Below are 16,009 nucleotides of genomic sequence, written 5' to 3' on the forward strand. Positions count from 1 at the left end.
TACTATGCCAATCATTTGTTACTCGACCCCATTCGTTCAAGCGGTGAGGCGTCTCCTCCTGGTGGACATTGTTTGACATACCTTGTAACCCCATAATGCATATTTACATAATTTTAGAAAAATTTACAAAATAGTAAAATGTTGTACAGCCTGCTCCCACATCTGTTTGTGCCGTCTTGTGAACTCATATAGTAGGTGACATTGCCATAAACATTTCCAGAGCAATCGATAAGATCTCCTTTTTTTTTGTAGAAGTACGTTCAGCTTCCCACACTGGTCTGGTGCACAGACAAGGCATGAGCAAACCAAGACATAGAAATGACACTTTAATTTATATTTTTACAATTCAATATAAAATCAACATAGTTATTAAATACTGTAACTACATTCAGACTGTTCATCGTACACACAGTAGTTCACAGTATCCTTTTCAACAGAAGATCCCTCTGGCATGCAAGAAAAGCACACCACTGCCAACTATTTACTGATATTAGTACGACTGATCATAATGTAGCTGTATAACCTGTAAAACTAGATAGGCTGTAAAATAATTGGCAGAACAAGTAAAACCCTCAACTTACAAAATCAGTTATAGTCATGAACTGAAAATGACAAACATTATCACATATGTACACTGTGCAGATGCTGTCTGACACAATTTAAACAATGAGCTGAAACAGAACAGCGTGCCAGGTACCATGCTAAAAAGTGCAGTTTCTTAACACATTGTTCCTCTTTTAATGTCAAGTCTCAGACACTAGAGGGGAGAGTCTCAAACAGGAGGTGTGTTGGTAACACACTGGCACTCTTTCAGTTAGATATTTTCACCATCTCTCCATCCAGTTTCTGAGGAGGAAGGTGAGGTTTTGTTACAGACTGGACTGGAAAGAGGGGTGGGGTTGTGTTACAGACCGGACTGGAAAGAGGGGTGGGGTTGTGTTACAGACCGGACTGGAAAGAGGGGTGGGGTTGTGTTACAGACCGGACTGGGAAGAGGGGTGGGGTTGTGTTACAGACCGGACCGGACTGGGAAGAGGGGTGGGGTTGTGTTACAGACCAGACCAGACTGGGAAGAGGGGTGGGGTTTTGTTACAGACCAGACCGGACTGGGAAGAGGGGTGGGGTTTTGTTACAGACCGGACTGGGAAGAGGGGTGGGGTTTTGTTACAGACCAGACCGGACTGGGAAGAGGGGTGGGGTTTTGTTACAGACCAGACCAGACTGGGAAGAGGGGTGGGGTTTTATTACAGACCGGACTGGGAAGAGGGGTGGGGTTGTGTTACAGACCGGACCGGACTGGGAAGAGGGGTGGGGTTGTGTTACAGACCAGACCGGACTGGGAAGAGGGGTGGGGTTTTGTTACAGACCAGACCAGACTGGGAAGAGGGGTGGGGTGGTGTTACAGACCAGACTGGGAAGAGGGGTGAGGTTTTGTTACAGACCAGACCGGACTGGGAAGAGGGGTGGGGTGGTGTTACAGACCAGACTAGACTGGGAAGAGGGGTGGGGTTTTGTTACAGACCAGACCAGACTGGGAAGGGGGGTGGGGTGGTGTTACAGACCAGACCAGACTGGGAAGAGGGGTGGTGTTACAGACCAGACCGGACTGGGAAGAGGGGTGGGGTTGTGTTACAGACCAGACCAGACTGGGAAGAGGGGTGGGGTTTTGTTACAGACCAGACCAGACTGGGAAGAGGGGTGGGGTTTTGTTACAGACCAGACTGGGAAGAGGGTTGGGGTGGTGTTACAGACCAGACTGGACTGGGAAGAGGGGTGGGGTTGTGTTACAGACCAGACCAGACTGGGAAGAGGGGTGGGGTTTTGTTACAGACCAGAATGGGAAGAGGAGGGGAGGTGAAGGTGAGTGGGGTTATGAGAACTCCTCTGTGAACCGCTTATGAAACTCCCTGATCTTTTCCAATACAACCTTCAGCTTTTCAGTTGCAGGTAAGATGGTCATCCTACACAGAGAAAGAAAGAGATTGTGATAGAGAAAAAAATTGGTGTTTTCTTCGCATGAACATCACTGGGGGCAGGGTACCAGTCTGTTTAGCTATCATTCCACTCTTTGCCATGAAAACATATTTGACATGACAAGGAGTGGAATGATAGCTAAACAGACTGGTACCCAGGCTAGATAGGCGACCAGTCTAACCTGAAATGGTAGGTTCCATCTCTCTGCCCGAAGCCGCTACCTGGAACCAGGCAGATACCAGTCTCCTCCAGCAGCTTCATACAGTAGAACATGTCTGGAGCCTGGCCTTTCTCCTACACAGAGGTAAAGAAGGATGAATAACAACAACACAGAAGGGATTGGAATAGGAAGAATCAGACAACTGAGCATCAGAAACAGGCAGGGAAAAGAGAGATCAATTAACAGAGAGGGAGGGTGAAAGAGGGGGAGGGAAAGACATACCTTTGCCGCGTTGATGGCTTTCTCTGGCAGTGAGAGGCGGGGGAAGGTGTACATGGCTCCCTGGACAGGGTTACAGTGGATCCCTGGGACCGTGTTGAGGACCTGCTCTGTCATCTTGGCCTTCTCAGCCAGGATATCCAGGTTGGCAGTACGCTCCTGTTAAGAGGTCAGAGGTCAGGATAATACAAACTAATTTTTTTACTGAACAGCACCTGTTACACTGTAATAATATTAACGTGACATTTAGGACTGAATCCTAACTTAACATCCACGTCATGTGTATGCTGACCTTGATGAAGGTGGCGTAGGAAGGCTCGTCAGGCTGAGGGGGATTGACCACGATGTCCAGTAGGGCCTGCCCAGGGATGGGGGGGCACAGTCGCACAGACACCAGCTTAGTCAGCTGCAACTTCACCTCAGGGTCCATGTTAACCACCTCCATGTACCCTCCTCTGAAACCACACCTGTACGACAGGAACACACACACACACACATTGATATGGTACAGTAACTGGCATACTTAATTCACATACCGTACGACGTGTCAAGTTCGTTTTTCCTAGTAGAGCCAAGTTATGTCAGTCACCATCTGTGAGAATACGTGGTGTGTAGCTACAGACTTACTCTCCCATGAAGCATTTGGAGGTGGAGTGGAAGGAGGCCAGCTCCACAACACTGGAGTACTCTGGTCCCATCTCAAACAGAACCTTCTTAAAGGAGTGGAACTGGCAACCCTCCGCGTACACGTTATCCTGGTACACCTGGTATCCAGAGAGGGAGGAAGTGATACGTATTGAATATCTTGTCTGGAAGACAAACCTTAGAGAAGGGGGAGAAAGGGTAAGATCAGGCAGAAGAGATTGTAGTATTACTAAATTACCTCATCAGCCATCAGGAAAAGGCGCTCCTCAGCAGCGAATCGGATCACATCTTCAATGCACTGCCTGCTCTGGACCTGACCTATCACAGTGAAGGGTGACACAAGAGTTCTCTAAACAGAACAGAGATGGTCTAAAAATAAGACTCAGATCCCTAAACTTGTGTCCACATACCTGTGGGGTTGCCAGGGTTGATAATGCAGAGGGCGCGGGGATTACAGTGCTCCCTGGCTGCCTTCACAGCCCTCCTTAGCTCACCGATGTCCAGGCTCCAGCACTTGTCCTCGTCCAGGTAGTAGCTGATCTGGACAGCCGCCAGCTCAGCCAGAGCAGCAGAGTAGAGGGGGTACTGAGGGATGGAGATCATCACCCCTGTACGGTTCTTCCCCTCGCCTGACGTCAACAACTTTAGCATGGTCTAGATAGATAGATAGATAGATAGATAGATAGATAGATAGATAGATAGATAGATAGATAGATAGATAGATAGATAGATAGATAGATAGATAGATAGATAGATAGATAGATAGATAGATAGATAGATAGATAGATAGATAGATAGATAGATAGATAGAAGGGACGGAAGGGGAGAGTCATGTCCCGTAAGATCCGATTCAGCATTGAGAGATGATCTACTGATCCAGTAAATAGTTAAAAGAGTTCGTTGTAATCAGCATTTTAGTCACGCGAGCACAAGTCAAGAACTCAGTACTACTGCCATCATCAGTCTTACCACTATGGCATCACTGGCCCCGGTGGAGAGGTAGATGCTGTCAGAGTTACTGGGGATGCCACCGTCCCGCTTCTCAATGTATTTAGCCACATCCTGTCGTACGATCTCAATGCCTGGACTAACACTGTATGCACCTGAAATAGATAAAAGTTCAATGGATATTTAACAAACTGTGTTTTTTTAAAGTTTTTTTTACACACTGCCTGCCTACAGTAAGAGTTATTTCACCTATACTTCCCCCTCCACAGGCCTGAAGGATGCGCCGTGCTCTATTTTTAGCGTCCTCTGGAAACTTGTCGTCTTCTAGGAGATCTGGGTAGGCGCAGAGCGCTACAACCTGATGGGAACAGAGAAGTTGTAGTAATGTATAGTAAATAGTCATCTATAATAATAATGGGACACTTCCATATAAAATACACCACAGCTTTAGAACAACAATTAACAGACCTGTCGGAGAAATGTGATTGGTTTCTGGCCCATGGCATGCGCATCACCAATGTTGGCCTTGATGACCTCTGTAAAAGGCTTCTCAACCCCCTGCAGAAACAGACAGAGTTGCAGTTATTACACAGATATGGTTATAGGGAAAATTAATCAACAGTCAAATTTAGTGCATGACATTCCCCAATAGTAATACTTACGCGCCAACCTCTATGAGTATGACAACTCTAACCTTGGTTTAAAATCCCTGCCTAGTCAACCATTGGACTTTGTATAATCCCGGAAGCCAACAGCATGTTAAAGAGAGGGACTGGAGACAGCTGTGATACTCCCACTGTGTGTAGACTGGGGAGGGTAGGAGAGATCTGGGTCAACAATAGGGCTGTTGCTGTGCCGATGCCTCTCGCCCACTCTTTTTTCTCCCTGTTATTCTGTCCCTGCTCAAGCCTACTCCATAGCCCTCTGCAGTTCTTATAATCATAATTTAATTCAAAACCATGATACTGGTACAAAAAAATACTTACAACAGGGAGCATATCATCTGCAATGCAAAGACGTGATAAACAACATTCAGGCTTGTAGCCAATACAAGAAACTAGATGGACAAGACCTAGAGTGGAAACAGTGTAACGTGACAATGACAACATGTTCTTTGCGTAGCCTGGTAGATGTGGTAGACCTAGTAGTCATTGAACAGCGTAATGTGATAAGCCCCTGAATACACCCCCCTATGGTTTTACTGTACAGCATCTGGATTAGTGGGATTTGGAGTTTAACTTTCTTTTAACTTTTGTAGTACCCTGAGGTGTCATCAAAGCTACACACTACATAACCTAATATTAAAAGGTAAAAGAAAGCCTATGTGACGTCTATGCTGCATTTACTGTCTGAGTGCTCCGTCTTCACATCAGCCATCTTGGTATGGGAATGTGTCCTGGGCTGTACTGTAGATGACACGGCTTTCCGTTCCCCCAACTGAAACCTAAACCCACAGGATACCTTCCTGCTTTCCTCCTGTAGGTCAATATCAGGGGGCGTATCATGATTTCTGCCAATCAAAATGGAAGGGAGAGGGGGACACCCAGCTGTGTTTGTAGTGCTGGGACATCAGTGTGCTCAGGCAGGGACAGCAAGTATTCCATTTTACAAACAGAGAAAGACACCGGAGCTGAATGCCACACAACCACAATCCAAAACCACCAGTAATAATCATTTAAAGGGGAAATCTGCAGCTACATACATTTTTGGACTTGCCTAATGAGCTTAGTTCAACTGTTGTACCCCATCAGAACCCAAAATATAAGCTTGTTTTACTCCAATGTTTGTAAACATTGTAAATGTAAACACTGTATAGCCTCAAAACATGGTTAAACACTAATGTTGATATCATCAACGGTTAGTCCTTGTATCCATAGCTCTTTCTATACATTTGAGAGTGGTTAAAATTCTCCAAGCCCATCCCTCAGCTTTTTACCAAAACAGACTTTTTGTTATTGATTGGCCCTTTAAATAACTTGAGTTTCACGTCCAAAACACTTCTCAGGATTCTTAGAACGGGACACACGACACATGCATGATGAAATATCAGCTGTTCATTCCTTTCAGATCAGCTGACATTGGCTGCATGTAAATCAAATCAGACTGGTTCATCCTGGTTCTGTATAGATTAGGCCTGGCACAGAGTCAGCCTGGCACAGAGTCAGCCTGGCACAGGGGTTACAGAGGGGAGCTCAGGGCCTGGGTAGACTACAGAGCATAGAAAGTTATCTTTTGGTGAGGGGCGATTCTCAGAATTAATCATGCGCCGTCGGAGTTCTTCAATGTTATGGCAACCACGGTATGTAAAAAAAGGTTTTTTTCATTTCCATTGTTTCAGTTAAGTAACAGAAACAGGCTGTTATCTGGCTGTTCATTGTCTCTGGTCTCTTTCCATTGAATCATTTTACTAAGTCAACATCCCTATTATGTTAACCTACTCTGATTCACCTCATTCTAACTACCATACAGGTCTGATCTGACCGGGAAGGTCCGAGAAGGGACGCAAAGCTCTTCCCTTCTTGGTCTCATCCCTCGCTTGAGTCGAACAATGAGTGTGCTGTTCACTGTGTGAGAACTGCCCCCCCCCCCCCCCCGGTCAGCTCTGTGTTCTCCTGTTCAGCACCAGGCACTGACAACAGGGCTCTGGACCGGCCAATTGAGACCAGGACACAACTCTATTCACTATAGCTTTATCAGTGAAATGCATGAATTGCAAGTTTTAGACAAATGTATCAAAAGTGGCATACACCCGCGCCAGACATTTGGATGCTGTCCTTTAATCCCCTTGTTATGTGCTCTTGCTGTGAGACACTCTGGATAAGGGCATTTGATAAAATGTTATTTTCAGTTCTTCACAGCAAAGCCTGGGAATGGAGGTAGGTCGCCATAGAAACCTCATTGAGGCTAAACTAAGCACTCTCATTGATCACCATCATGAAAAGACCCTTGTTGTGCCAACCAGACACACAGGCATAGCAACTAGCTAGCCCCAAAACAAATTGGTCTGTGCTATTCGGAATCCTTGAAGTTGAAATTTAAAATCGTTAAGGTAATGGTTAAGGTTCGGTAAGGGTTAGGGTAATGGTAGGGGTTAAGGTTCGGTAAGGGTTAGGGTAATGGTAGGGGTTAAGGTTCGGTAAGGGTTAGGGTAATGGTAGAGGTTAAGGTTCGGTAAGGGTTAGGGTAATGGTAGGGGTTAAGGTTCGGTAAGGGTTAGGGTAATGGTAGGGGTTAAGGTTCGGTAAGGGTTAGGGTAATGGTAGGGGTTAAGGTTCGGTAAGGGTTAGGGTAATGGTAGGGGTTAAGGTTCGGTAAGGGTTAGGGTAATGGTAGAGGTTAAGGTTCGGTTAGGGTAATGGTAGGGGTTAAGGTTCGGTAAGGGTTAGGGTTAGGGTAATGGTAGGGGTTAAGGTTCGGTAAGGGTTAGGGTAATGGTAGGGGTTAAGGTTCGGTAAGGGTTAGGGTAATGGTAAGGGTTAGGGTAATGGTAGAGGTTAAGGTTCGGTAAGGGTTAGGGTAATGGTAAGGGTTAGGGTAATGGTAGAGGTTAAGGTTCGGTAAGGGTTAGGGTAACGGTAGAGGTTAAGGTTCGGTAAGGGTTAGGGTAATGGTAGAGGTTAAGGTTCGGTAAGGGTAATGGTAGGGGTTAAGGTTCGGTAAGGGTTAGGGTAATGGTAGGGGTTAAGGTTCGGTAAGGGTTAGGGTAATGGTAGAGGTTAAGGTTCGGTAAGGGTAGGGGTTAAGGTTCGGTAAGGGTTAGCGTAATGGTAGGGGTTAAGGTTCGGTAAGGGTTAGGGTAATGGTAGGGGTTAAGGTTCGGTAAAGGTTAGGGTAATGGTAGGGGTTAAGGTTCGGTAAGGGTTAGGGTAATGGTAGGGGTTAAGGTTCGGTAAGGGTTAGGGTAATGGTAGGGGTTAAGGTTCGGTAAGGGTTAGGGTAATGGTAGAGGTTAAGGTTCGGTAAGGGTTAGGGTAATGGTAGGGGTTAAGGTTCGGTAAGGGTTAGGGTAATGGTAAGGGTTAGGGTAATGGTAGAGGTTAAGGTTCGGTAAGGGTTAGGGTAATGGTAAGGGTTAGGGTAATGGTAGAGGTTAAGGTTCGGTAAGGGTTAGGGTAATGGTAAGGGTTAGGGTAATGGTAGAGGTTAAGGTTCGGTAAGGGTTATGGTAATGGTAGAGGTTAAGGTTCGGTAAGGGTAATGGTAGGGGTTAAGGTTCGGTAAGGGTTAGGGTAATGGTAGGGGTTAAGGTTCGGTAAGGGTTAGGGTAATGGTAGGGGTTAAGGTTCGGTAAGGGTTAGGGTTAGGGTAATGGTAGGGGTTAAGGTTCGGTAAGGGTAATGGTAGGGGTTAAGGTTCGGTAAGGGTAGGGGTTAAGGTTCGGTAAGGGTTAGCGTAATGGTAGGGGTTAAGGTTCGGTAACGGTTAGGGTAATGGTAGGGGTTAAGGTTTGGTAAGGGTTAGGGTTAGGGTAATGGTAGGGGTTAAGGTTCGGTAAGGGTTAGGGTAATGGTAGGGGTTAAGGTTCGGTAAGGGTTAGGGTAATGGTAGAGGTTAAGGTTCGGTAAGGGTTAGGGTAATGGTAGAGGTTAAGGTTCGGTAAGGGTTAGGGTAATGGTAGGGGTTAAGGTTCGGTAAGGGTTAGGGTAATGGTAGGGGTTAAGGTTCAGTAATGGTAGAGGTTAAGGTTCGGTAAGGGTTAGGGTAATGGTAGGGGTTAAGGTTCGGTAAGGGTTAGGGTAATGGTAGAGGTTAAGGTTCGGTAAGGGTTAGGGTAATGGTAGAGGTTAAGGTTCGGTAAGGGTTAGGGTAATGGTAGAGGTTAAGGTTCGGTAAGGGTAATGGTAGGGGTTAAGGTTCGGTAAGGGTTAGGGTAATGGTAGGGGTTAAGGTTCAGTAAGGGTTAGGGTAATGGTAGAGGTTAAGGTTCGGTAAGGGTAGGGGTTAAGGTTCGGTAAGGGTTAGCGTAATGGTAAGGGTTAGGGTAATGGTAGAGGTTACGGTTCGGTAAGGGTTAGGGTAATGGTAGGGGTTAAGGTTCGGTAAGGGTTAGGGTAATGGTAGAGGTTAAGGTTCGGTAAGGGTTAGGGTAATGGTAGAGGTTAAGGTTCGGTAAGGGTTAGGGTAATGGTAGGGGTTAAGGTTCGGTAAGGGTTAGGGTAATGGTAGGGGTTAAGGTTCGGTAAGGGTTAGCGTAATGGTAGGGGTTAAGGTTCGGTAAGGGTTAGGGTAATGGTAGGGGTTAAGGTTCGGTAAGGGTTAGGGTAATGGTAGGGGTTAAGGTTCGGTAAGGGTTAGGGTAATGGTAGAGGTTAAGGTTCGGTAAGGGTTAGGGTAATGGTAGGGGTTAAGGTTCGGTAAGGGTTAGGGTAATGGTAGGGGTTAAGGTTCGGTAAGGGTTAGGGTAATGGTAGGGGTTAAGGTTCGGTAAGGGTTAGGGTAATGGTAGGGGTTAAGGTTCGGTAAGGGTTAGGGTAATGGTAGGGGTTAAGGTTCGGTAAGGGTTAGGGTAATGGTAGGGGTTAAGGTTCGGTAAGGGTTAGGGTAATGGTAGGGGTTAAGGTTCGGTAAGGGTTAGGGTAATGGTAGGGGTTAAGGTTCGGTAAGGGTTAGGGTAATGGTAGGGGTTAAGGTTCGGTAAGGGTTAGGGTAATGGTAGAGGTTAAGGTTCGGTAAGGGTTAGGGTAATGGTAGGGGTTAAGGTTCGGTAAGGGTTAGGGTAATGGTAGGGGTTAAGGTTCGGTAAGGGTAATGGTAATGGTAGGGGTTAAGGTTCGGTAAGGGTAATGGTAGGGGTTAAGGTTCGGTAAGGGTAATGGTAGGGGTTAAGGTTCGGTAAGGGTTAGGGTAATGGTAGGGGTTAAGGTTCGGTAAGGGTTAGGGTAATGGTAGGGGTTAAGGTTCGGTAAGGGTTAGGGTAATGGTAGGGGTTAAGGTTCGGTAAGGGTTAGGGTAATGGTAAGGGTAATGGTAGGGGTTAAGGTTCGGTAAGGGTAATGGTAGGGGTTAAGGTTCGGTAGGAGGGTTAGGGTAATGGTAGGGGTTAAGGTTCGGTAAGGGTTAGGGTAATGGTAGGGGTTAAGGTTCAGTAAGGGTTAAGGTAGGAATGTCCCAAGGATTCCGGATAGCACTGACCAAAACAAATTGGCCCAATTATATTGACTTAATACTTCAGATTTATGAAATTTGCATTTTTTTTCTGGAAAAAGTAACTGGAAAGTCGGCTATAAAATTCAAAACCCATTCCCTGTATGCCAGTCTTTGGATGCAGCCTAGGAATAAATGACTGACCAGTCTGGGGTGAATGTATCAGCCATTCCACTTCAAACCAGACTGACCTTAGTCCAATCTAAGAAGCATAGGGGCAGCGATGTCACAATCAGAACCTGCTCACAGGGTTTAGCTGTTGGCACAGTGCCCAGTGAACTGCTCCACATGGCTTCAGACTAGCCCAAGTGAAGGAGCCAATTCACAGACAAAAGAGAGGGAGGGTGGAGTATACTCAATTGTACTCTGAATCAATCCACTTTGGTTTGGTAACCATCCCCACCTCAGGAGTTAACAACTAAGACCCCAGGGGGTACATGACCTATCCAGGAAGGTACTTGAAAAGACTTTGAGACAATAGACCTTCTGGTAAAATGTACATGAGGGGGTACTTCAGGGGTATTTGTATTTATTAAGGATCCCCATTAGTTCCTGCCAAGGCAGCAGCTACTCTTCCTGGGGTCCATTAGTTCCTGCCAAGGCAGCAGCTACTCTTCCTGGGGTCCATTAGTTCCTGCCAAGGCAGCAGCTACTCTTCCTTGGGTCCAGCAACATTAAGGCAACTATATACAATTTAAAGTATTACATGACATTACATTTCATAACACTTTTCACAACACATTAAGTGTGTTCCCTCAGGCCACTACTCTACTGCCACATATCTACAATATAACATCCGTGTGTACGTCTGTGTATCTCTTCACAGTCCCCGCTGTTCCATAAGGTGTATTTTTTAATCTGTTTTTTAAAATAAGATTCTACTGCTTGCATCAGTTACCTGATTTGGAATAGAGTTCCATGTAGTCATGGCTCTATGTAGTACTGTGCACCTCCCATAGTCTGTTCTTGATTTGGGGACTGTGAAGAGACCTCTGGTGGCATGTCTTGTGGGGTATGCATTCGTGTCGAGCTGTGTGCTAGTAGTTTAAAACAGACACCTCAGTGCAGTCAGCATGTCAACACTTCTTACAAAAACAAGTGGTGATGAAGTCAATCTCTCCTCCACTAATATTAATGTTAGCTCTCTGTGTACATTTAAGGGCCAGCCGTGCTGCCCTGTTCTGAGCCAATTGTAATTTTCCGAGGTCCCTCTTTGTGGCACCTTACCACACAATTGAACAGTAGTCCAGGTGCGACAAAACTAGGGCCTGTAGGACCTGCCTTGTTGATAGTGTTGTTAAAAAGGCAGAGCAGCACTTTAATTATGGACAGACTTCTCCCCCATCTTAGCTACTGTTGTATCAACATGTTTGACCATGACAGTTTACATTCCAGGGTTACTCCAAGCAGTTTAGTCACCTCAACTTGCTCAATTTCCACATTATTTATTACAAGATTTAGTTGAGGTTTGTGGTTTAGTGAATGATTTGTCCCAAATACAATGCTTTTAGTTTTTTGTTATATTTAGGACTAACTTATTCCTTGCCACCCATTCTGAAACTAACTGCAGCTCTTTGTTAAGTGTTGCATTGATTTCACTCACTGTAGTAGCTGACATGTGTAGTGTTGAGTCATCCGCATACATAGATACACTGGCTTTACTCAAATGTAATTAGTAAAGATTGTAAAAAGTAAGGGTCCTAGAAAACTGCCCTGGGGAATTCCTGATTCTACCTGGATTATATTGGAGAGGCTTCCATTAAAGAACACCCTCTGTGTTCTGTTAGACCGGTAACTCTTTATCCACAATATAGCTACTACAGTAAAGCTATTACACATACGTTTTTCCAGCAGCAGACTATGGTCGATAATGTCAAAAGCAGCAATGAAGTCCAAAAAAAAACAGTACCACAATCTTTTTATCATCAATTTCTCTCAGCCAATCATCACTCATACTTCAGTGATTCTCCAGGCAAAGCAAAAATCAGTTGGTGGTACAGTACCAGAAAAAGGTTGGAAACCACTGCTTTAGGAGACTACTGCCTTTAAAACAATGTTGTGGTTCAGGGTCAGCTTCTCCAAAAGAGTGAGAATTAGTTTCAGGGCAGTCCCTCATAAAGATCAGTATCCTTTGCATACTTGTGTGTTCTCTAAGGAAAGAATGGCACTTATCATAGGATCACCAATGTCACCAAAGTGCACTATCATCACACAGCTCTATACTGTTTGACAGTGTTTGTGCACACTCAATGCATTAAAAGTTAGTAAATAGGTTGACTGAAAGTCTGACATAGCCTGTCCCAACTCATTCAGCGTGTAAGTGACGCTTCTGAGGAACCCAGTGGGTTTTAACTTTTAATCTTTACTCATCGCAGTCGATCATGGTTTACGGCAAAGTTTATTTTACACCTGCTACATTAGGTTGGTTAATGGGCAACTTCCCACTGACAGCTGTAATTTGCTCCATGTCACCGGGGCTGTCCTCTTTCTCAAGAAAAAGGCCAGCCACATGCTCAAAAACTTCGATTGTGAAATCAGCATCAGGACCAATGAATGACCAATGCAGTGAAGTTATGTGTTATTGCAAATCTCGATCTCTGTCCAACAGTACACACTTACTGTACCTCTTTGAGCTCCTTTTCAATCTGCACTGCGCGTTGCACGATTGGACCACGGACAGCATACTCAACCCGCTTTACATTCGGGTTCATGGTGTCCATGTTAAGCACCCGGTGCCCAAGGCCATTTTCAGTCATGTTCGGTTTCTGGAGCTCAAACTCTGTTCCGTTGATAGCCCACGAAATATTCTGTGAAATTTGAGAGAACGCAGAGGAGAAAGAACGAAGAGTGGTTGGTTAGTTTGAAGTGTGAAACCACCAATGCACACCACATGAGCATGTACAGTACTTGCCAAAGCCAGTATTATTGTTGTAACAAAGCGCACGCGCGCGGTATCCGAACATTGTTGCACTGGAGAAGACACACTACATACATGTGTGCGCAAGTCAAAGGACCGGCGTTAAATCCTTTACACTATTTGTCAAACTTTCTTTCAGTGGCATAAGCTGGATTCAAAACAGTTTTGTTATCATGTCTCACCATAACCACCCAAAACGCGCGCCCAAGCTGTCGTTTAGTCAGATCCAGGTCTTCAACAGGCTGCGATTTGCTCAAACAACTTTTCGGCCACACAAAGATTATGGATGGCTACAGTCAGAGACAAACTCCCCCCTCTAACGGTCATTGCCCAACATGCCGGGCGATGGCGCTATTGTTCATTGTACGTGGTTTATGGAATATTAGCGCTTTCTGGCGGCCGTTTGGGCTACAACAGTCAATGTTTTTATAAGGAGGTTTTCACGCCTCGTTTAGACTTGTGTTATTTAATACCAGACAGGGAGAGGCGAAGCCACCAGGACGGGCTCATTGTAATGGCTGGAATGGTATAAATGGAGCTGAGTCAAACATGTGGTTTCCATATGTTTGATACCTTTCTATTTATTCCATTCTAGCCCTTCTTCACTTTAGCTGGCTTCTGAGCATGAGGCCTGTGAGAGAAAAAATATGTGAACAATGGTCAATCTGGGATTTGTAGGCCTAAATCCATTCCTGTACTTTTCAATGAATGATATAGCAATTGATTCTTAAAGAATCAAACTTATAAATGTCTCATGTGGTTAGTTCGACTGTCAATCAGTAAACAAAATATAAACTTTTCTCCATTGATTATAAATATGCCCTTTTAATTCTTAATCTGTTATTTACTTCCCTGACCCTAAATGATGGTCTCTCGTAACAGACGAATGCATGTGGGATTTGGTTCTGGGTGTCTGAGATGATGGACAGAGAAGTGTTCAAACTCAACCAGTTTTCATACTATTCAAATTCTAGAAATTGATTCACATGGGAATTCTGGGGCTGTTGTTTTCTAAGTAGCTAGGTACTTACATAGGCCGGAATACTCTGAACAAATAGCTGGGGTGGATTTAAAGAACACTTGTGACACAAATTATTTGTAAAAGATAATTATAGATTATAACAAAACCTTTAGGGAAGGGATTTTCAATGCTCAAAGGTTAAAAACATTACAATTTCATTGAAGGATGAATATTATTGCCATGGAGACTGAAAAGGGAGAGGAGTGTTGGCAGACATTCTATTTTTGTCCTTTACATTGCTTTCCAGAATTGCACAGCACCGAAAGGGCTACAAATTCCTCTGTGGCACAGCACACTGTGTGCTTTCAACTGGGACATCCCAGTCCTCTTCCCACCCAGGGGTGTAGTGTTACTCTTACTGCCTGGCCAAATGTACACACAATGCATGCCACACACCCACCCCAGGGTCATGTCCCAATTATTTATTTATTTTATTATTTTTTTTACAGTTTTTATAGTTTCAATGTCAGAATTGTGTTTTTTTCCCCATCCTAATTGAATATTGTATGTGTATCCATATTACTGTAATTATTGATCACATTCCCTGTGTATGATCATATATTGTGATACATTGCATGTTTATTGTGAAACTGTTATACATTTTTTACATCCTATTTCAAGAAGTGATGTCACTGAGTACTGCCCCTATATATAGGACCTTCCACCCTCACCTGGGATATAGATGCCTGATGAAAACCTAGGGGTTGAAATGTTGTTGTAAAGAAATATCACCTGGGAGCATGAGCAACAGTGTGCAGCGTTTTCCTTTCTGTTTTCCATGAGTTTGCCTACAACTCCAGGCCCTGCGGAAAGTACCTGGATATGCGTATGTTCTTCACCTTTAGTACCACGACAACACTCTCACCCACCCCCCTGCACACATCAATATCAAACCATTCCCTTCAATATCAACATCCTAACCTGACTCATCCTTGTCCTAAATAACACATGTGAGAAACACTGAGGATTATGACAAGTTTGCAATTATTCAGGTCACACGTCAGTAGTACAATGCTCCTCTGAAAATATTTGACTGATCGTCAAACGCGTTTGATTTAAACAGTCCTAAGAAAAATGTAGCACCGAAAGGGCTAACATTGCATAGTTACTACTCCAGGGTAACTGTGTGTATTTACATGCTACATAATTATTACATAGATTATTCCACTGGTACTCTGGTATAAATAAGGCATATCCTTTATAACAATTATGTTTACAGAAGTTACAGGCCCAGTCCTCTGTTGCCCTGTGTTACATGTGTTGGTTAGCTGAAATCAGACATTTTCAGCATGCCTAACAGTGCTCTGGCCTGACCAGGGACATGACAGCACACTGCATAACCTCTGTAACCCTTCAGTCTAGTCCATGCCTTTCCTATGAGACCTTCACTCCTACAATTAAATCACAGTAAACAACTCAATACTCACCAAAGAACTGTATCCTCTCTGTGGATGTAGCCACGAGCCAATGGTCAATCAGTGGTCAGTAAAAGCACAAGGGTTCTCTGTATATCCCAGTCAGTCAGTCTGTCTGTCTTTGGTCGTTCTGTCCCCACCTTACCCTGCCAACCAGGACATAGGACAGACCTGGTCTTAGTCTGTGATGTCACATCTTTTCCCCGCCCCCAGTGACCGATTCTGGCCTATTCAAGAACAGCGGCTGTTAAAACTGAGGACCGAAATAAGAACCACTCTACCTGGCCTTTGACCCGCATGAGAGTGGATTAACTGGGCTGTATTTCAAAACCATCAGCCACAGTTTGGACTGTTCTGTGCTCAGTTTTCAATGTCTTATTATATGCCCATTCACTGTGTCAACTGGTCTAGAATCAGCAAGCATTCTAGGAGGGGAGTGGCAGACGTGGAACATACAGTCCAAGGAGATGGAATGTATGCGTGTGTCTCTGTGGGTGGAAAAGACA

General features: G+C 44.7%; 1 protein-coding gene across 2 annotated transcripts; it reads right to left on the reverse strand.

Annotated features, from left to right (window-relative positions):
* Nucleotides 1-309: 309 nt before the first annotated feature.
* Nucleotides 310-15,661, reverse strand: LOC106579549 (alanine aminotransferase 2-like). Of its 2 annotated transcripts, none has more exons than XM_014159562.3 (12): nt 15,516-15,661; nt 12,775-12,957; nt 4,475-4,564; nt 4,256-4,364; nt 4,028-4,161; nt 3,469-3,712; nt 3,297-3,376; nt 3,041-3,177; nt 2,706-2,880; nt 2,417-2,572; nt 2,156-2,268; nt 310-1,961 (listed from the first exon to the last, which is right to left on the reverse strand). In XM_014159562.3, exons 2-12 carry the CDS (start codon nt 12,904-12,906, stop codon nt 1,871-1,873), a joined length of 1,461 nt encoding a protein of 486 aa, XP_014015037.1. In that variant the 5' UTR covers nt 12,907-12,957; nt 15,516-15,661; the 3' UTR covers nt 310-1,870. The 2 variants fall into 2 exon arrangements, with proteins under 2 accessions (XP_014015037.1, XP_014015036.1); XM_014159561.3 differs by lacking the exon at nt 15,516-15,661 and adding an exon at nt 13,250-13,389.
* Between the last annotated feature and the right edge of the window lie 348 nt (nt 15,662-16,009).

Source organism: Salmo salar, chromosome 19 (assembly GCF_965601325.2).
Source record: "Salmo salar chromosome 19, fSalSal1, whole genome shotgun sequence".
Lineage (NCBI taxonomy): Eukaryota > Metazoa > Chordata > Actinopteri > Salmoniformes > Salmonidae > Salmo > Salmo salar.